This window comes from Acinonyx jubatus, chromosome C1 (genome assembly GCF_027475565.1).
Source record: "Acinonyx jubatus isolate Ajub_Pintada_27869175 chromosome C1, VMU_Ajub_asm_v1.0, whole genome shotgun sequence".
Lineage (NCBI taxonomy): Eukaryota > Metazoa > Chordata > Mammalia > Carnivora > Felidae > Acinonyx > Acinonyx jubatus.
Window position 1 is genome coordinate 72,069,364 of NC_069381.1, and position 22,223 is coordinate 72,091,586.

The 22,223-nt window shown below is 38.3% G+C and overlaps 2 protein-coding genes across 9 annotated transcripts in view; both read left to right on the forward strand.

Annotated features, from left to right (window-relative positions):
- LOC106973313 (calcium-activated chloride channel regulator 1-like) overlaps nt 1–11,923 on the forward strand; it is a 54,347-nt gene extending 42,424 nt beyond the window's left edge. Inside the window, exon 13 of the mRNA XM_053203364.1 lies at nt 11,432–11,923. Within this exon, the coding sequence (XP_053059339.1) occupies nt 11,432–11,923 (492 nt within the window). The remainder of the gene's footprint in view (nt 1–11,431) is intronic.
- The window catches only part of SH3GLB1 (SH3 domain containing GRB2 like, endophilin B1), a 34,823-nt gene continuing 24,264 nt past the window's right edge, over nt 11,665–22,223 (forward strand). Inside the window, exon 1 of one of the 8 annotated variants that reach the window (XM_053214380.1) lies at nt 11,665–12,032. In XM_053214380.1, the coding sequence (XP_053070355.1) occupies nt 11,961–12,032 (72 nt within the window). In that variant the 5' untranslated portion in view covers nt 11,665–11,960. The remainder of the gene's footprint in view (nt 12,033–22,223) is intronic. The other 7 variants (XM_053214377.1, XM_053214378.1, XM_053214379.1 and 4 more) reach the window with 7 other exon arrangements.

Consider the following 22,223-nt stretch of genomic DNA (forward strand, 5'->3'; position numbering starts at 1 on the left):
GAAGATGCTCCTTGATCACCTGGCTCTGAAGCCCGGGGAGCTTGCATTCCTGGGTCTCATGGGGCTATAACAATCAAAGAGATAGTTCTTGGTAGGATACCACCCCTAGGATGGTGGGTGCACAGACAACACACTGAAGCACATCCCCAGTCTTTCTACAAAGAGGTTTATTACTTAACCTGCAGTTTTCAGCCTGAAGGACAGCTTTCAGGTGTGGCACACACCTGGGGGCCTGTGGAGGCCCCAGGGAACTAATCCAGTGGATGCCATCTTTGCATTCTCCCTCTGCCTCACTACAACTTGCCAGAATCACCTGTAAAAGACCTTATATATTTGTCTGGAGCCACAATTTTTGTGACTACTGCCCAGAGGATACCTCCAGATTGTCTATCTCTGGTGGCCAGCAGGGCTTATGCTTGAAATCCCAAAGGACTGTGTATATTTGCTGCCTGAAGGTCTAGCATCCAAATCAGCCTGAATCTAGGTGCTGATTGAGATCCTCACCTTTGGGACACTGACAGGTTTTGGCACACCCTCAACTACTGGGAGCTATTAAAAATATAATAAGCTGTAATTAGACAATTGCAAAGGTTTGGAAGACAACTCAAGCTAGGACAGGGTTGAATGACAATGTTCATCTCCTACCCAAGGCCATTACTTCAAGACTGAGAGAGGTGTATCTTTCATTTAATACATAGAAACTAAGAGAGTCAAGTGAAATAAAGAAAGGGAGGATATGTTTCAAACAAAAGAACAAGATAAAACCTCAAAAAAAAACTTAATGAAGCAGAGATAACTAATTTATCTGACAAAGAGTTCAAAGTAATGGTCATACAGATGCTCACCAAACTTGGGAGAAGAATGAATGAACATAGTGCAAACTTCAACAGAGAGACAGAAAATCTAAGAAAAGTACTAAACAAAAGTCACAGAGCTGAAGATTCTGAACTAAATAACTGAACTAAAAAAATAGACTAGAGGTGTTCAACAGCAGAGGAGATGAAGGAAGAAAAAGGTTCAGTTAATTCGAAGACAGGACAGTTGACTTCACCCAACAAGGACAGCAAAAAGAAAATATAATGAAAAGAAGGGAATATAGCTTATGGTACTTATGGAACAACATAAAACAGACTAACATCTGCATTATAGGACTCTCAGAAAGAGAACAGAGAAAGGGGTGAAAAATTTTTTGAAGAAATAATGCTTGAAAAGTTCTTTAACCTGGAGAAGGAATCAGACATCCAGATCCAGGAAGCTCAGAGAGTTCCAAATAAGATGAACCAAAAGAGACCCACACTAACACACAGTATAATTAAAATGTCAAGTCAAGGGCACCTGGGTGGCTCAGTCAGTTAAGTGTCAGATTTTGGTTCAGGTCATGATCTCACGGTTTGTGACTTCAAGCCCCACATTGGGCTCTCTGCTGTCAGCATGGAGCCCGCTCTAGATCCTCTGTCCCCTTCTTTCTCTGCCCGTCCCCCACTAATTCTCTCTCTCTCTCTCAAAATAAACAAAAAAATAAATTAAATAAATGTCAAAAGTCAAACAAAAGGAGAGAATCTTAAAAGCCACAAGAGAAAAACAACTTGTTATGTACAAGAGAAACGCCACATGACTACAAGCAGATTTTTTTTGGTAAGAATTTTGATGCCAGAGGGGGTGGCACAATATATTCAAATCACTGAAAGAAAAACTTTCAACCATGACTACATGAATAGTTATCACTCAGAACTGAAGAAGAGATCAAGAGTTTTCTAGACAACCAAAAGCTAAAAAAGTACATCACCACTAAACTGGCTTTACATAAAATGGCAAATGTACTTCGTTAAGCTGAAAAGAAAAAATGCTAGTTAGTAACAAGAAAATATATGAAAGAATAAATCTCACTGGAAAGGTAAATATATACTGAAGGTAATGGATTAAATGCTTACAAAACTAGTATGAAGGCTAAAAGACGAAAATAAAAATAACTAAAACTGTAATAATTAGTTAAGGGATACACAGAATAAAAAGATGTAAAATGTGACATCAAACACATAAAACAGAAAGGTAGGACAGTAAAAATGTAGAGCTTTAGAATGCAATCAAACTTATCAACTTAAAATAGACTGCCATAGGTACATAGGTTGTTACACATAAGTCACATGATAACCACAAAGGAATATTCTATAGTAGATACACAAAAAATAAGCAGAAAAGAATCTATGCATACCACTAAAGAAAGTCATCAAACCACCAGCAAAAGAGCAAGAGGGGGAAAAAAGGAATAGAGGGGAACTACCAAACAGCCAGAGAACAATTAAAAACAATTACGTACATAATTACAGTAGCTACTTTAAATGTTATGGACTAAATTCTCTAACTAAAAGACACAGAATAGTTAAATGTAACAAAACAAGATCTATAAATATGCTGCCTACAGGAGACTTCAGATGTAAGGACACATACAGACTGAAAGTGAAAGAATGAAAAGGAACTCCATGCAAATGAAAACAAAAAACAAAAACAAACAAAACAAAAAACAAAAATAAAACAAACTGGGGTAGCTATATTTATATCAGACAAATTAGATTTTAAAACAAAGACTTTAATAGGAGATAAAGGGCATTACATAATGATCCAGGGGTCAATCCAACAAGAGATTTTAACATTTGTAAATATTTATGCATCTAATATAGGAGCACCTAAATATATAAAGCAAATATTAATAGATCTAAAGGGAGAAATAGACAGCAATACAATAATGGTGGGTACTTTCCCCATTTACATCAGTGAATAGATAATCCAGACAGAAAATCAATAAGGAAACATTGGCCTAAATGACACATTAGACCAGATGGACTTAACATATGTATATAAAACATTCCACCCAAAAGCAAAAGAATGTGAGAATACATATTCTTCTCAAGTAGACATGGAACATTCTCCAGGATAGATGACATGTTAGGCCACAAAACAAGTCTTAATAAGTTTACAAAGATTGAAATTATATCAAGCATTTTTTCTGAACACAATGGTATGAAACTAAAAATCAATTACAAAAAGAATACTGGAAAACTTACAAACATGTGGAGATTAAACACAATGCTGTTAAACAACCAATTGGTCAAAGCAGAATTCAAAAGAAAAACCAAAAAATGCCTGAAACAAATGAAAATGAAAATACAACAGACCAAAATTTATGGGATGCAGCAAAAAGAGTTCTCACAGGGAAGTTCATACCAATAAATGCATACTTCAAAAAAAAAAAAAAGAAAAGAAAAATCTCAGTCTAACTTTACAGTTCTAGGAACTATAAAAATAAAAACAAAACCCAAAGTTAGTAGAAGAAAGGAAATAAAGATCAGAGTGGAAATAAATAGAGACTAAGAAGACAATAGAATAGATCAATGAAACTAAGAGCTGGTTATTTGACAAGATAAACAAAATTGAGAAACCTTTAGCCAGACTTACCAAGAAAAAAAGAGAGAAGACTTGAATAACAAAAGCCAGAAATAAAAGAGGAGATGCACAACTAATACCACAGAAATACAAAGGATCATGAGAGATTACTATGAACAATTATATGCCAACAAATTGGACAACCCAAAAGAAATGAACACATTCCTACAAACATACAACTTACCAAGAAGAAACAGAACATGAAGAACAGAACACCTTAACAGAACACCTTCTTATCATGAAGAAACAGAACACCTGAACAGACTAATTACTTGTAAGGAGATAGACTCAGTAATCAAAACCCCCCCCAACAAACAAAAGTCCAGGAACAGACAAATTCACTGGAGAATTCTATCAAACAGTCAAAGAAGAGTTAATAGTGACTCTTCTCAAAATTCTCGCAAGAAATAGAAGATAGAATGCTTCCAAACTCATTTACAAGGCCAGTATTACCCTGATACCAAAACCACACAAGGACACCACAAGAAAAAAAGGTTACAGGCCAATATCCCTAATGGACATAGATGCAAAAGTTCTCAATAAAAATTAGCAAACCAAATTCAACAATACATTAAGGATCATACACCAGGTTCAAGTGGGATTTATTCCCCCAATGCACAGATGGTTCAACTTCTGCAAATCCATCAATGTGATACACTACATTAACAAAATGAAGCATAAAAATCATATGATCACCTCAATGGTTGCAGAAAACGTACTTGACAAAATTCAACATCCATTCATGATTAAAACACTCAACAAAACAGGTTTGCAGGGAACATATCTCAACATAATAAAGGCCATATATGAAAAACCTACAGCTAACATCATATTCAATGGTGAAGAATTGAGAGTTTTTCCCTAAGATCAGGAACAAGACAGGGATGTCCACTCTCACCATTTAATTCAACATAGTACTGCAAGTCCTAGCCACAGCAATCAGAAAACATAAAGAAATAAAAGACATCCAAATTGGAAAGGAAGAAGTAAAATAGTCACTATTTACAGATGACATGATATTACATATAGAAAACCCTGAAGACTCCACCAAAAAGCTGTTAAAATAAAGAAACTCAGTAGAAATTCAGGACACAAAATTAATATACAAAAATCTGTTGTGTCTCTATACAATGATGATGAACTGACAAAAAGAGAAATTAAGAAAGCAACCCCATTTACAATTTCATCAAAAAGAGTAAAATACCTAGGGATAAATTAAAACTAAAGAGGTGAAAGATCTGTATATTGAAAACTACAAGACATTAATGAAAGAAACTGAAGAAGACGCACATAAATAGAAAGATATTCTGTACTCATGGATTGGAAGAATCGGTATTGTTAGGAGCACCTAGGTGGCTCAGTGGGTTGAGCATCTGACTCTTGATATCCTCTCAGGTCCTAATCTCACAGTCGTGGGATCGAGCCCCATGTCAGGCTGTATGCTGAACATGGAACCTGTTTGGGATTCTCTCACTCCCTCTCTCTGCTCCTCCCCTCACCCAGTATAAATAAATACTAAAAAAATAAAGAATCAGTATTGTTAATATGTCTATACTACCTAAAGCAATATACAGATTCAATGCGATCTCTACCAAAACTCCAATGGCATTTTGTACAGAACTGGAACAATCCTAAAAGGTATATGGAACACAAAAAACCCCAAATAGCCAAAGCAATCTTGAGAAAGAAGAACAAAGCTGGAGGCATGCTCTCTGATTTCACACTGTATTACAAAGCTACAGTGATCAAAACAGTATTCTCAAAAAACAAACACATAGATCAATGGAACAGAATAGATAGCCTAGAAATAAATGCATACATATATGGTCTACTAATTTATGAAAAATGAGCCAAGAACAATGGGGAAATAGTATTTTCAATAAACAGTGATGGTAAAATTGGACAGCTACATGCAACAGAATGCAACTGGACTACTATATTACACCATAAGTAAAAATTAACTGAAATGAATTAAAGACTTATACAGAAGACTTGAAACCATAACACTCCTAGAAGAAAACATAGGCAGTAAGTTCATTGACATAGGTCTTGGTAGTGATTTTTTTTTCAATTTGACACCAAAACAACAAAAGCAAAAATAAACAAGGGGCACTATATCAAACTAAAAAGCTTCTACACAGAAAGGAAAACGTCATCAAAATGAAAAGGCAACCTACTGAATGGGAGAAAATATTTGTAAGTCATATGTCCAATAAGGATTAATAGCCAAAATATATAAAGAACTCATACAATTCAATAGCAAAAAAAAAAAAAAATCCAATTAAAAAATGGGCAGAAAATCTGAGTAGACATTTTTCCAAAGAGAACATACTGATGGCCAACAGGGACATGAAAAGATGCTCAACATCATTAATCATCAGGGAAACGCAAATCAAAACTGCTACCTCACACCTGTTAGAATGGCTATTTTCACAAGTCAGGAAACAACAAGTGCTGGAAAGGATGTGGATAAAAGAGAACAACTGTGAACTGTTGGTTTGTATGTAAACTGGTGCAGCTACTCTGGAAAATAGTATGGAGATTCTCCAAAATTTAAAAATATAACTCTTATATGATCCAGCAATTCCACTCCTGGGTATTTACCAAAAAAAAAAAAAAGAAGAAGAAGAAGAAGAAGAAGAAGTACTAACTCAAATCTGCACCCCCATGTTCCTTCATTACAGCATTATTTACAATAGCGAAGATATGGAAATAACCTAAGTGTCCATCAGGGGATGAATGGATAAAGAAAATACGACATGTGACATGCAAACACACACACACACCGTGGAATATTATTCAGCCATAAAGCGAATAAAATCTTGCCATTTGTGACAACATAGATGGCCTTCTTATGCTAAGTGAAATAAATCAGACAGAGAAAGACAAATACTATATAATCTCACTTATATGTGAAGTCTAAAAACAACAACAGCAAAACCCAAGCTCACAGATACAGGGAACTGACTGGTGGTTGCCAGGGGGGGCTCGAAGGAAAAAAACAGATGAAAGGGGTCAAAAGGCACAAATGTCCAATTATAAAATAAATAAGTAATGGGGATGTAATGTACAGCATGGTGAATATAGCTAGTAATACCATATTGCATATTTGAAAGTTGCTAAGAGAATAGATCTTAAAAGTTTTCACCACACAAAAACAATTTTTACTACCTTTTTATTTTTTTAATTTAAATTTTAGTTAACATACAGTGCAATATTGGCTTCAGGAGTAGAATTCAGTGATTCATCACATACAACACCCAGTGCTCATCACAACAACTTCCCTCCTTAATACCCATCACCCATCTAGCCCATCCCTCCCATCCACCTCCCTCCATCACCCCTCAGTTCGTTCTCTATCATTAAAAGTCTCTTGTAGTTTGTAACATGTTGGGGGGCGGGAAGGAAAAAAAAATTTGTAACTTTACACATAGTGATATGGATGGATATTAACTAGACTTACTGTGGTGATCATCTTGCAATGTATATAAATAGTGAAACTAATGTAATATATGTCAATTATACCTCAATTTAAAAAAAGAAAAGGAAGATGAAGATGAGAAATAGTGCACAGAAAAAAACTGTCAGGATCTGATCTGTTGGACGTGATAAAGAAGAGGAAATAATCATAGGGGACTGGGATTTTTAGCTTAGGTGACTTGGTGCATATAATTCAATTTACCATTACAGGAAATCCAAGAAGAAAAACAACATTAAAGAAAAGGAAACTCAGCGCTGGAAATATTTAAGCGCTGTAGTTGGATGTTTAGATAGGAGAGGAGGGGTACAAAAAAAAACCTGTATACATCTTGATTTGCTTATTCATTTAACAAATGGAGAATCCACTGTGTTGCTGGGAATGTAGACCATAAAAGTATAAAAATTAACAACAAATGGTTTCTGCCCTTGAGGACTCAATCCAGTAAGAGAAATGGAATCTACCTGTTAGCAAAGGATAGACTGGGGGGGAGCACGTTCCCATCGGATGATGGGTTCATTCGCAACCTCAGGCACACATTAGAATCACCTGGAGGACTTTTTAACATCCCAATGCCCAGTCCACATTCTGGGGGAGGAGATGAGGCACCAGTGGTTGCTTAAACTCTCCAGGTGATGCCAATGCACAGCCAAGATTAAGAGGCAATAGCTTGACTCAGAAGACAACACCTAGGATACCTTTTCCTTTGAAGCATTTGGTAATAATGATGAGTGTGCAGAGGGTGGGGGTGGAAAGGATAAAAGGTGGAAATAAGGGAATTTGATTGAAGGAGCTGCCAAATAGCTTTATGATATATAGTTTCTCTGTAAAGAAAAAGTATCAAAGGCTGAGAGTAAGGGTATATGAGAATAAAGTAGGAATCTTAAGGAGAGTGGTGAAGTTTTGCAGTAGGGTCTGCAGAGAGAGTGAAAAGGAGTTGATTAGGAAGAAGTAAAAGCATTTCTAGGCAGTTAAAGGTTCAACGGAAATAGGCAATCATGCATTGGTAGTAGCATCCACCTACAATGTTGTGCAATTTTCCCCTAACAACGCTTGACAGTTTGAGAGCATGAACAGAGAAAACATTCATCTGGGAACGTAGGCTGATGGGCCAGAAGGATGATGGGAACTGTGAGTTCTGGTGAGAGTTAAAAATCGGTAAATAGTAATGAGTCATGGGACTGTAGCCCTTGATGATAGTAAGAACACACTAAATGACTAAAGGAATCAGAGAGGTCAAATGAGAGGCAATTTTGGCCAAAATGAGATTTCTAAATTTAAGATTTCAAGATAGGAGAGTACAAGAAAAGTTTTGATAACAGAATCTTAATTGTTCTTACTACCTGTCTTTGTCCCTCCCCAATTGATTAGCCACACTGCAAACATGTTATAAATTAAAAGCCTGATCATCTCTCCCCACCATCAAACCTCATCCTTCCAGATAAATTCAATCAAAAGCCAGCCTAAGAAGTCTTAATTATCACTATCACCTCTCTTACCCTACTAATACCCCCTTCCTCTCACTCTCACCGAATCCTACACAAACTTTTATACTTTATAGTTTTCAGACTGTGTTTTACTTTGCAAATCATCTTTTAATCCATATTTCAACAACCTTCCCGAAATACTTGATTCTGGCATTTCTTGTTTCCTTACTTTTAATGATGGTTTCTTTGGGGGAAATTCTTTAGGCTACTTGTCCATTTTTGTGAAGATTTATTTAGTTAAAACTAGATAGATAATGTAATTTACAGATACACTTAATCAGCCACACTGTATTATGTTATCATAAGTTGATGCAAACAATCAAAGGAAATTACTAATTTCAACTCTTCCAAGTTGAGAAGTTCCCATTATTCTCTTAAGATCCTCATTTACTATCTGTGACATGTGTCTATCTGATAAATGTAAAGTGAGAACACCAGTGTCAATCTATATTTTTTTAAAAACTTAGTGAAACAAATTCTTTTCTATTTGTTAGATAAAATACAAACCAACCTTCCAATATTTTTTCAGCACCCCAGTGGATCATATTGCACACCCCAATGAGGTACATATAAACCACCACTTTAGATGTCACTGGTCTAGGTATGAGGTAATGAACATCTTGTTAGCCACTAATAACAACAAAAAAATTTTAAATGCATATCATACTACCTACAATACCATTTTAATAAAGGTTTTATTTATTTTTTAGGCTAAAAATTTTGGGGAAGATTTCAGGTATTCAACACTTTGTATGATCTTAAAAACATCACTTTCATAATACTTTGTATTGGAATAAGAAGTTACTATAAAGAACAGATTAAAGAAAGCATTAAAAGGTAATCTAGAACCCTTACAGAAAGACCTACCATCCAAATTAGAATTCAAGTTACTAAGTACAGGCTGGAAGTGAACGTTTAAGAGCACTTTGGATTCCTCCTAGGCATTTCATCACATTGTACTTATTCAATTTCTGTCTTAGGAATTATTTATAAACTCTCATGAGAGCAAGGGCTATCTGTCTTGTTGCCTGCTATATTCCTAGCCACAAGTATAATGCCATGCGGCACAGAGTAGATACCCAAAAAACATTTACTGAATGAATGCATAAAATAATGAAGTGGTATAAATACGGAGTAAGAAACTAATCAAAGAAAAGAGAACAGGGGCACATGGGTGTCTCCGTCGCTTAAGCTTCCAACTTCAGCTCAGGTCATGATCTCACCAGTTCATTGGTTTGGCCCCGTAGTGGGTTCTGCACTGACAGCTCAGAGCCTGAAGCCTGCTTCGAATTCTATGTCTTTCTGTCCCTCCCCTGCTTGTGCTCGCTCTCTCTCTCTCTCTCTCTCTCAAAGAGAAATAAACATTAAAAAAGAGAGAGAGAGAAAACAAAAAAAGTGCTGAACATTGAGTTTAAGGAATACTTGCATTAAAGCCATCAGAAGTGCCAGCAGAGTCGAATGGGAAAGTCTAGGAGGTACTGGGAAAGCCAGCAAACAATAAGGGCCTGGAAAGGGGTGTATTGCAGGGAAGGCACTGAATACAGTCACTGTGGAAGTCTGAGAAAAGGCCAATGAGTTTATCATGAACAGAACAGGCAACCTCAAGAATGCTGTTTAGGTATAGTTACAGAAATAGAAGTCAACTGCATTGAATCAGGCAGGAAACGGATAGTAAGTTAATACAGGCAACACACACGAGTCTTATGAATTTGTGAAACAAGAGAAACAGTATTAAAACTCTAAAGGGCTCAACAAAAAGAAGTGACTTTTTTTCAAGTTAGGAAGATCTACATGTCTGAGGACAGGATTCAGAGTTTTTTCCTATAATGGTGGACACAGTTTTGTGATTTTAAACTAGAATGGACATAAATGATGGCAAACATATTTATTGTGAAGACAGACATCTGGAAAGAGAGAAAGTGCATTTCCACATAAAAACCTAAAATAGACAATAAATGAAAAACAGGATTCCTGATTACATATTTCCTTTTCCATATTTCTGGGAAAATAGGTTGAGATGAAATATACATGCAGCAATTTTGGTCTTGGAGACTCATTCTATTGGAGTTACCTTAGAAAGAAGTGGTTGTTTGTGTCACCACCACAGAGAATAAAAGAATACAAATATTTATATGAATCTGCTGTTATGTCTTCAGGAACTAATCTTTCAGCCGTTAACAATAGCTACTGCTTCTCTGCTGCTTCAGTAAAACATGAGCTCATTTCATTGCCTGCTGGGCCTGTATTTTCCCAGCCCTAATGTAACAAAAGGATACAGTGACAAAAAAAATAACATGGAGTGTTTTATTCTTGAAATACTGTCTCTCCCTCTGTGCTATCGCCTGTTTTAACTTAGTTCAAGCATAGGTCGTATCGTGAGAGCTGCTTTGGAAGTTACTTGGCATTATGGGCTTTTGAACAGATTTCACTTCATATTTTCATGTTATTAAAATTCCCCACACTGAATGTTAAGGGTTAAGAGTTATTCCATCTCACTCACCATTTTATACTTCCTTGTGTCTCCCACCTGGCACTTTGTATCCCCCGTCACCGTACTTTGCACACAGTAGGCGGCTTGTGTTGCTCGAATAATCCAGCGTGGGCTTGCTGCCTTAAGGCACTCAACCCCCCCCCCCCCCCCGCAGGAGCAAATAGTTAACGGAGCTTCTGGTGGGGGTGAAGCGCCCGAAGATTGTCAAGTAACCCAACTGAGAGCTCCTTGAGACCAGGGACAGTTTTGTTCAGTACGGTATGTCAGTCCCTGATTCAGTCCTGGTACACAGAAGATTCTCAATAATCCTTAATGAACAACACACTCAGTGGGAACTATAAACTCAGCCCTGCTCAGCAAACGTAAATCGAGTGCCACCAGGCGTCAGGGATCAGCGGGGCGTGGCTGCTACAAGATGCTAAGGAGTTATCTGTTGGTTGTAATTTCATAATATCGTCATTCTGTGCTACAATTTTCATATTTTCCCTTGAAACAAAACGGGGGATTTGGGTTGTCTCTGCTCTCAGTTTTCAGCGGCTAACCTGCAAACCAGGGCCCCCACGACTCACTACTCACTTCTGGGAGCTAACATGCCCCTCCCTCCGGTGGAGCTGGCCGAGCTTCCGGCGCGCCCCGCGACTGCGCCGCGGCGATCCAGAAGGGGTCGCTGTTCCCGCGACAACCTCTGAAAAGGCTCCACCCCGCGGCCGGCGGGGCTTCCTCCGTCCGGGACCCCGCCCCATACAGCTCATTACCAGTCCGTCAGTCTCCTTCAAGCTTTCGGCCGCCAGCGCCGACGCTAGCGCCAGGCTCGGCGGAGCAGGCCCGACGTCTCGGCCGCCCCCGCCGCCACCCGGGCGCGCGGCCCGCCCCGCTTGTTCTCTCCCCTCGCCCCACCCTCTCGCTTCCCCCTCGCGGAAACGACAGCTGCTGCGGCAGGGCTGGCGCCGCCTCCCTCCACCTACCACGTCTGCCCCCGCCACTCTCGCCCGGTGCCCCAGCCCGGCCTCGGCGCCTCCCCGCTAAGTCAGCCGGCAGCTCCGCCCGGCTGCCGCCGCCCAGGATGAACATCATGGACTTCAACGTGAAGAAGCTGGCGGCGGACGCGGGCACCTTCCTCAGTCGTGCTGTGCAGGTACCGCGGTGGGGGAGGAAGGGTGGCGCCCGAGAGGGCCGAGGAGGGGCCGGGCCAGGCGGCGGCGCTCCCCGCACCCGACCACACGGACCGGCTGGCAGGCCTGCGGCCGGAGGCCTGGATGATGGGCGCGGCCTGGTGCCCCCTCCGGGCACGGCGGCGGTTTTCTGCCCCCTTCCAGTTCAACCGCCGCTTCCCCGGAAGCGAGGCGGGGTGGGGAGAGGGTGCGGAGCTTCCTCCGCCCCGGGAGGACACCTTGAATTCGGCTCCGGACCGAGAGACAGCACCGCCCGCCTTTCTGGCCCCACATCGCCAGGGCTGGTGTGGCCGCCCTCCCGGGGAGGGCAAAGGCCCTGCTAGCCCGGCGCGGTAACGAGAGAGACGGGCCTTTCTTGCACCACCCCCACCCTTTCCTTTCGTCTCTCTCCCTCTCCTCGCCGAGTCCAAGAAGGAAGTTTCCTTTTCCTGCCCCTGAACCGAAAGAGCTGCCAGCGCAGTTCCTTCCAGCCCTCTCTCTCCCTGAAAGGAAGGTCCCTGGGCTTAGGGCGGTCCGCGGGCGAAATGGAGATCGTCGGTTGGCGTCCATACTCTGCCAAGGCCTTGGGAAGCCTGGAGTTTGGGGGTTCCCACCTCGTTCTCAAAATGAGGAGCATCGGCAGCAGGACAAGGAGACGCTGGAGGGGAAGATTCGCGTTATGCGTGTTGTCAGAGTTGTTATATTTCAAATACACTGTAAGGGGGAAATTTAGCCGTCTTGCGGCATTCCGCAGTCAAGGAAGTGTCAGCACTCGGGAACTTGGACAGTTTTCTCCAGCTATCACCCACATTGTCAACTCGGTTAAATCTATGAACAGATGTAAATTTCTCCACAACATGAGTTATAAACAGTCTGGTGCTTAAATTAATGACATAGTCATAGTAGCAACAACATTCCCTTTTGTAAAGAGAAAACAAAAATAATTTTCTAATACACATACCAAACTGATACTGAAATGTAAGTCAGTTGCACTGCCTTATTACTTTTCTCCTTTACCCCAGTTTCATTGGTGGAGTTGATCTTACATTGCATTATTCTTGGCAAGAGAATGGTAGTAGTCGAGCTAGGTAATAGCTGCCTATATTGTGAAAAAAACTGTGAAACATATGCAAGGCATTTGACAGATTATCTACTGTCCTTTCTGTAACTTTGCCAGATAGATGCTGTTAACCCCTTTTATATATGAGGAAACAGCCTCGTAGAGGTTAAGTTACTTGTTTAACTTGCATGGCTAGTAAATAGCCAAGTGCTGCCTGATCTACTACTCATTGAAAGCTGCTTCTCTCTTCCAGAGTAGGCATTGCAGGTACAGAATATAGAATGTTGCAGACTGGAGAGACTTTAAAGATCATCTAATACAATCTGAGCATTTCAATAACACTTAAGCAGATAATACTTAAGGCAGTGGGAAATTCCTTCTAGGTGTTGATTTCTAAGTTCCAAAATCTGCATGGTGAGTAATAAGCTAGCTGCCTTAACCCTTATCTCCTCCTCCTTCATTAAAATATAAGCTATAGATGGTTCATTTGGCCTGGATGGCTCGGTTAAGCGTCTGACTTCAGCTCAGGTCATGATCTCAGGTTTGGTGAGTTCGAGCCCCTCATAGGGCTCTGCCGTCAGCGCCAAGCCTGCTTCGGATCCTCTGTCCCCCCTCTCTCTCTGCCCCTTCCCTGCTTGCTCTCTCTCAAAAATAAATAAACATTTTAAAAATAAAACATATGCTATATTGTAAAGACATTGGTTAAAATGATTTATTGATTTAAATTAGCCTACTTCTGATAGTTAAAAGACAAGTGCAAGGAGAGTAAGTGGTTGAGAGTCTGAAATGATTTGATTTGTGAGACTTAATGTTGACTGAAAAGAGGCCTTCAATATTTTTTATTGCTGATTCCCAAAGATTTTGTTTGCCGAGCAGAGATTTGATGTTGTATTGCCACCCTTTTAAAGAGAGATGTATTTACAGGTATAGAATCCACAGTGCTTAAATAAGACACATGTACTAGAATTTGATTGATTGTTTTAGAATTTGATTTAAATTGTTAGTAGACTTGATTTAAAAAATGAATCTAGCCTGCGCCTGGGTGGCTCAGTCGGTTAAGCGTCCAACTTCAACTCAGGTCACGATCTCGCGGTCCGTGAGTTCGAGCCCGCGTCGGGCTCTGGGCTGATGGCTCAGAGCCTGGAGCCTGCTTCCGATTCTCTGTCTCCCTCTCTCTCTGCCTCTCCCCCGTTCATGCTCTGTCTCTCTCTGTCTCAAAAATAAATAAACGTTAAAAAAATTTTTTTTTTAAATAATAAAAAAATCTAGCAAAGCTCTCAAAAGATGTACTTTTCAGATGGATTTTAATTGCTCATTGCTTCAAATCCTTTAGTTTTTAAATTCTGTCCTAATCTTAGCTATCAAATTATTCTCAGTACTAAATACTTAAGTGCCTACTGCCATGTCTGTCTTACACTACTATTTTGGACTCTGGTGATACACTGGTGAATAAAATCAGCAAAATACCTGTTCTCGTAGAGCTTATAATCTAGCAAAAGACAAATTAGTAAATACATCAGGTGGTGATGAAGAAAAAGGCCAGAAGTGATACGTTAATGGCGGGGATGGTGGTTTTTGCCAGGTTGTATAGATACACGATTCAGGACAAGTCTTTCCAACAGGATCAAATTCCAAGAGACCTCAAGGAAGTGACCATTCCAATTTTGTGGAGGAAAGGCATTTTAGGCAGAGGGAAAAAGTATGAAGACCCTGAGGTTCTGGGTTACCAGGGTTATCAGTTAGGGAGCTGTGGCCATAGGATAGGCAAAAGGTGATATTGACTTAGGTGACAGTAATAGCAGGGAAGATTCAGAACCTATTCAGTATTGCTTCTCAAATTGGCTTGAGGCTAGGAGGGAAAGATGTGTTATGGATGACTATGAGGTTTTGGCTTGAGATTTACTGAGAAGGGAAAAATTTCAGGAGGAACAGACTCCTTAAATATTATCTTTTTCTATTAAGTCTGTATTTCTTAGAAATAGATTCTGAAATATTTATGTAGAAGCTATATTATATCTGAGGATTGCTTTAAAATATTCTAGAAGAGAAAAAGGGAGTAGTTGAAACAATGGCAGAATGTTCACAGTTATGAAGCTGAGTTTCAATATACTATTATACTTTTGAATGTTTGACCTTTTACACAGTACTATTTTTTTAATTATGTAAGAAGAAAAAGATGATTCCAAAATGCAACATGTGAAATTTGGAATGCTGTGTAGTAATTTTCAACAAAAACACTGCTTTGTCATTTTGCTATTTAGTTAATAACTGAATTCCCAGTCTAAATTGAGTTGACATCAGTATAGTGCCAAGTGCCAAGTTTCATGCTAAGAATAGGGTAAGAGCTATGCCAGTTACTCATTATAAGTAATAAAAACAGTAGGAATGGAATTCAGCTTTCACATTTCTAAATAATAATTTCTATTCAAATCGAATTATACCTTAAGGAATACGTCATGCTCTTGGTGGCCAACTGCCATATCTTTTTTTCATTGTACTTATAAGTTTTCAGATTAAAAAGTAAACATTCCCTGTTTTAAAAAAGAGAGACTATTAAACATACAAATTGGTTTCATCACTCTACTCTCTTATAAAATCTGTTTATATGGGAGCACAGGGGTGGCCCAGTCGGTTAAGGGTCCAACTGTTTGTTTCGGCTCAGGTCGTGATCACAACAGTTTGAGTTCAAGCACTGCGTTGGGCTATATTTATATGCCTTGCCACTTTGAAAGAATATTAAGGTAAAATGTATAAATCAGTAGGAATATTTATTCCATTTGGGTGCTTTTGTTGTTCTTAACTCCCTCAAAATAATAGAATACAAAAGCATCAGGTAATTTATCTTCCATAAATTGTTCCTTTATTAGGGTCTTAAAAGCCATTTAGTCTTAGTATCTGTCTTTTCAGTCCAGACTCCTTATTTGAGTATTACATACTCCTTTCTGGCCTTGTCTTTTTTTTCACTCATGTATACACACTGTATTCCTATCAAATTATTTTTTAATTTCCAAAATATCTTGTACTTTTCTAACTGTAGACTTTTGTTCATACATTTAAATGCCTCTTCAGTGCCCTCCACCCTCTCTCTGTGTAGTCTTTTCCTTCCCTCTGGATGAAACTTCAGTCCATCTCAGACCCCAAGAGCTTGATGTGAAATCTTGTGTCATTTTTCAATTCTGTATGATCATTTGGCTTTTTTTTTCTTCTAATGAAGGTCCTTGGAGCTGTAAAATTCTATTACTCTATGGCTTTCACATCTTTATAAGTTTGTATGTCCTAAGGAATCAACTCTGTTTCTTATTCCCATCTCACAATATCCAACATCGTTCTTTTATTTATATAATTTTAGGGGGTACCTGGGTGGTTCAGTTGGTTGAGCATCTGACTTTTGATTTCGGCTCAGCTCGTGATCCCAGGGTCGTGAACCTCCACTCAGCACGGAGCCCGCTTAAGATTCTCACTCCCTCTGCACCTCTCTCCTGCTCGTGCTCGCTCTCTGTCTCTCTCTCTCTCTCAAAAAGAAAGAAAGAAAAAAGTTTCTGTCATTTTAGTCAGGCAGGGTATCCATATTCAAAGTTTACTCTTTGAATCATTTAGTATGTTACATAATTTGTTATTTTTATTAGCGTTTTTCTAACATTAAATCTGCTGAAGTTGAAGTTGACTAATGCCAGTCTAAAATTTTAAACTGTTTAATTTAACCTGTATTTATTGAGTACCTTCTAGGTGCTTGGCATTGAAGTACAAAAGTAAAGGAGACCTGGTCTCTGCCCTCATAGACTTCATAGGCTAACCCCAATTTATCATAATTAAGTATTTCATTCTTTGTAGTAACTATCCATTTTGTGAAGTACTATTCTGTTACTTCACTTGATAAATGTTCCAAGTGGACACATTTTTACTTCAGAATTGATATTGAAGCAAAATTTTGCTCACCATCTTTAAAATAAGACCATATTGTTTCTAAAAAAATATTTTCAACTTAAATTACTTAGGAGTTTAATTTTCTAATATTTCCTTTGAACTGCCTACTGAAGTTACTGTATAAACTTCATGAATGCCAGCTATTTTCTGAGGGGGAGAAAAAAGTCTTTAAAATTTAGTTGCAAGCTTGGCTTTCATCTCCAGTTTAATTTAGCAAACAATGGTGTGTCTGAGCCTAGAGGTAAAGATGAATATGCTGCTGCCCTCAACTAACTTCTGTGAGATCCTATCTGGATGGAATTCTAACATGACCACTCACCCAAGCCCTTTTGAAATCCTGTTTCTTCTATAGAATATAAACTGCAACAACTTCACCATGTCTCTCAAATTCTACTAAATAAAACATGTCACATTCAAAGTCCATACATTTTCTGATTGTGTAAAAACTTTACATATTTAGTGTTACCCAAAACTTCTCACATCCTTTGGTGCTGTTGGTGTTAATTAACTGATAGAAGATGGTTGGTTAACCTGATGTTAATATAATCACCTATGAGCTTAGAACAGTAGTTCTCAGTCTTAGTTGCACTTAGAATTACCTCAGAAATCTTTACAGGCTGCATCTCAGTCTAGTTAAAGAAGAATCCTTGTGGTTGGATTTGGCATCATTGTTTTTGAAAGATTGCCCAGGTAATTCCAAAGAGCAGCCAAAATTGAGAATAAGTTGAGAAGGATCTAATTTTACAATTTACGAATTCATTATATTCAGAATTTGTGCTATACATTTTACCCTAAGAAGTTTAGATAACTTTTAAAATGTTACTTTACCCACTCAAATAATTGATGGTTAGAGTTCATACTAAATAGATGTCTTTCATCATACAGTCTTTTTGCTTGTGCTTTTATCTTTGTAGTAAAGCATGGTATAGAATCCTGTAGGCCAGATGCCTATCCTGTAGTAAAGAAAGGATCACAGTGTCTGGCATAATGTGGCTGACTCAAAGACAGTCCTTTCCTTAAAGAAATGTGTAAAGAAAATATGTAAAGAGAAGGGGATTATTAAGCTTTCGGTTCTCATGTCATTTTACTATATTCCTAATGAAATCATTATGAAAGAATTGTACGTCAAATTACATTTTAGAGAACATTGGATTTGGACTTACAGGACATATTCTGACTTTCATTGTAAGTTGTTTTCACGAAAGTTTTTATTAAATGGTACTGCTAAAAGTTCATTAAAATGCTTAAAATCAAACTATAGGGGATTTTTTGTGGGTGTTTTTTGTTGTGTTTTGTTTTGTTTTGAGAGAGAGAATGTGTGTGGGGGAGGGCCAGAGGGAGAAGGAGAGAGAGAACCTTAAGCAGGCTCCATGTTCAGCACTGAGCCTGTTGTTGGACCAGATTTCACCATCATGACCTGAGCTGAAATCAAGAGCCAGACGCTTAGCCTATTGAGCCACCCAGGTGCCCCTCAACTATTGTTCTTAACTAACAACTGGTTATCCTCAGAAGACTACAAACTTAGTAGTGATTTTGGACTTAAATATGTTGAAAACAAAAATTTTTTATTATTTTTTTTAATGTTTATTTAAACATTTCTGTTTAAATTTTTGAGACAGAGAGACAGAGCATGCATGGGGGAGGGTCAGAGAGAGAGGGAGACACAGAATCCGAAACAGCTCCAGACTGAGCTGTCAGCACAGAGCCCGACGCGGGGCTCGAACTCACGGACCGTGAGATCATGACCTGAGCCAAAGTCAGATGCCTAACCGACTGAGCCACCCAGGTACCCCGAAAACAAAAACTTTTTAAAGTAAAATTTTAAATTTTTTGTAATTAGGGAAAGGATTTTTTTTTAATATTTATTTATCTTGAAAGAGAGTGAGCTAAAGAGGGACAGAGAGAGAGACAGAATACAAAGCGCGTTCTAGGCTCTGAGCTATCAGCACAGAGCTCAGCACAAGGCTTGAACCCACAATCTGTGAGATCATGACCTGAGCCAAAGTTGGACGCCTAACCGACCGAGCCACCCAGGCGCCCCAGGAATTTTGTGTTTTCTTTGGGTTTTTTTGGAAAGAAAAGGTCTTCTGTCTGTCTCAGAAGGGTGCCATTATTATAATTTCATGTTTGTGTTTAACCAGCATTCTTAAGATTATAAAATCCTTGATGGCAAAAGAACTGTGTCATATGCTGATTCTTTATCTCACTTACAATAGAAGAAAATATATACCCCATAAATATCTTTATTAACAATTTAAAATGCCTAAATTTAGCTGATGTAGCTCATTTTCTGTAAGCTTTCTTTAAAATATTTTAGAGAAAAATGTATGTATTAAATATACTATATTGTTAACTTAGTATGTCATACTTGCTGATTAATGATAGAAAAAAAAATCCTTAAACCCCCCCAGTAAAGTCATGGGAGATACTGTGTCTTTTACAATTATAAGTTTGAGTAATAAAATATAAATGTATAATTTCAACCTAAATATATAACATTTGCAGTGTGTTTCTGTACTGGCACCTTTTTTTTTTTTTTTTTTTTTTTTTTTTTGCTCATTCTAGATAGGATTAAAGTTAACCTTAAGTTGATGGTTATTGAATATCATGTAAGAAGCAGAGGTGCACTATAGGATACAGCTGACCAGAGTGCTACAAACAAAGACACAGAGGCAAGGAAAAACAGAATATATTCATATAATGGTAGAAGAAAATACTAATTTTTTAAAATCAGCAACTATTTACTGGAAGTCTTACAGTATAAAGAGACTGTGATTTTGATTTAAACAGATGTGAGATTGAATCGCAACACTGACACGTTAGGCAAAATGTTCATCACTACAGTTGTGATTCTTATCTATGTGTTATAAGAGTTTATTTTGGTTTTGGGTTTTAGGTTTTTTTAGTATTTGGTATAAAATGCACAGCTTGGTATATGGCATTTTCTAATTTATCTTAAGCCCTGACACTGTTAAAAATACGGAAGTCTTTTCTAGAAGATTCATTAGCACCGCCTTTATACATGTTAGTTTTTTATAGAAGTCCTTAACAGGGACGCCTGGGTCGCTCAGTTGGTTGGGCGTCTGACTTCCCTGTTAAGGACTTCTATAAAAAACTAACGTGTATAAAGGCGGTGCTAATGAATCTTCTAGAAATGCAACTGGAAGATCAGTCATGAAAGGACTTTATACCCTTCCCTTAGATCTTTACATAGCCCATTTCTTATCATTTGCTCTTAGATCAGTTGTTACCTGTTCAGAGAAGCTGTTTCTCTAACCACCCACATCTCACACCTTTCAAACTCCTGTTCCCCATTCCAGGCCCAGGTTGCATATTCCTCTCCCTTTGAAGCCTTCCCTGATTCTCCTACTTCTCCCTTTCCCTGCAGAATGAATTCTTCCTTCTTCTACACTCAAATTCATTAATTCACTCATTTAATTGTTCAGTCACTCAAAAAATAATAGGACCAACTTTGTCGGTCCTATATCCATTGTCTTTTTGTATCCTTATTATCGAATTGTTTACTTGTTTATTGTCTGTTCTATTAAAATGTAAGCTTCTAAGAGCAGAAACTTTGTTCTGGCTACTTAAACCCATGTGCTTAGAATAGTGCATGGCACATATTAAGGTACTTAAAAATATTTGTTGAAGGAATGAATGCAATAAAGAAATACATATACTTATTAAGGTGCTAAGTTAAGAATTTTTCTCTATTGGTAGATCAGCCTTCATAGATCATGTTAACCTGGATGTATTTCCTCCTTTGTTTGCCTCCTATCGGTTGCTTTATCTGGGAGATAACCTATTCAACCATTAGAGGTAGACCTCGAACATGTAAAATTCTAACCTCTGTAGGAGGTCTGTAGCCTAGAATCTTTAGGGATTTGTAGAGAGAATACCAGAGTTCACTCTTAAGAGTGAAATTATAGTAGTTACCCAACTGACCGTGGCATCAGGGTTTTGACCTTTTGCCCAGTGCAACTCCTATTCCTATCCTCAGTTACAGTACATTGCAAGGTTGTGGGCTTAGGCAGTAGCTTTGGAACTGCTATTTTCAGTTGCACTCACTGGGTCAGGGCTTGTCTATAAGCCAGTCTCAAAAAGACATAAGGCTTTACAAAAGCTATTGAAGCTTTTATTTCTAGCCCCTGAACAAGACCTTCAGTGGGGAGTTAACACCAGACTCTAAGAATAACATTCTAGGGGACCTTTCAGCTAAAAATGTTAACTGATAATCAACAGAAAGTATTAGACCAATAAAAAGGATGCTGAAAGAAACAGATAATAAAACTCAGAAAAATGAAGTAGCAGAAGATATTTTAAGAGATGAAAAGGGGGAAAAAAGCATAGTAAACATTACATTGTTACCCAGAAGTGAGTCATGACTAATGAGTATAGAATTAGTGCTAGTGATATGCCTGTGTTAGGATGAGAGAAAGCCACATATTCTAGAAGAAAATTTTGCATGGTAAACAGCCTGAGTCATCACTTCTTTTTTTTCCCCCCCAAGTCATCACTGCTAGTGTTCAATTGAAAGTCTTCAGAAGTGCCCATAAAATGCACATGGAAATCTTTTTACCTCTTTGTTCTTGAATGGGCAATGCTGCTTTTCCTCAAAAACCACCACATTCAAGATAGTAAAAATTGATATGCTGACTATATTTAACTACATTTTATGATCTTTAAAACCTGCCTCCACAGTATGAATAAGATATGCCCCAAAAGTTAGTCTATAGATCAATTGTTGTAACATATCCTGAAGAAACAAATGGTAGTTTCCCAGAACATCCCATTAAAGCATATTTAACTGGAGGTGATTAAAGTGCCATTAATACAAAGCCATGTTAACATAAGCAGCCCTTTTTAAATTCAAAATAATAATTACCAGACACTGAACAAAGTGATTTACGTACATACTCTTACTTAATTCTCAAAGCACTGTACGATATGTATCATCTCTCTTTTATGATAGTAGATACCTAAGAAAAAATTCAGAAGCTTGCTCAGGTCACACAATTAGCAGTGCAGCCAGAATCTGATTTCAGCACAATGGACTCAAAATTCTTACTCCTTACCACTATGCTATCCTACCTTTATATGTAAGAAATACTTATATACCAGGCAGTATGCTAGATTTTCTCTAGAATTCACACCATACATTTTTAGCAGAACTGAGGATATACGTTAATCT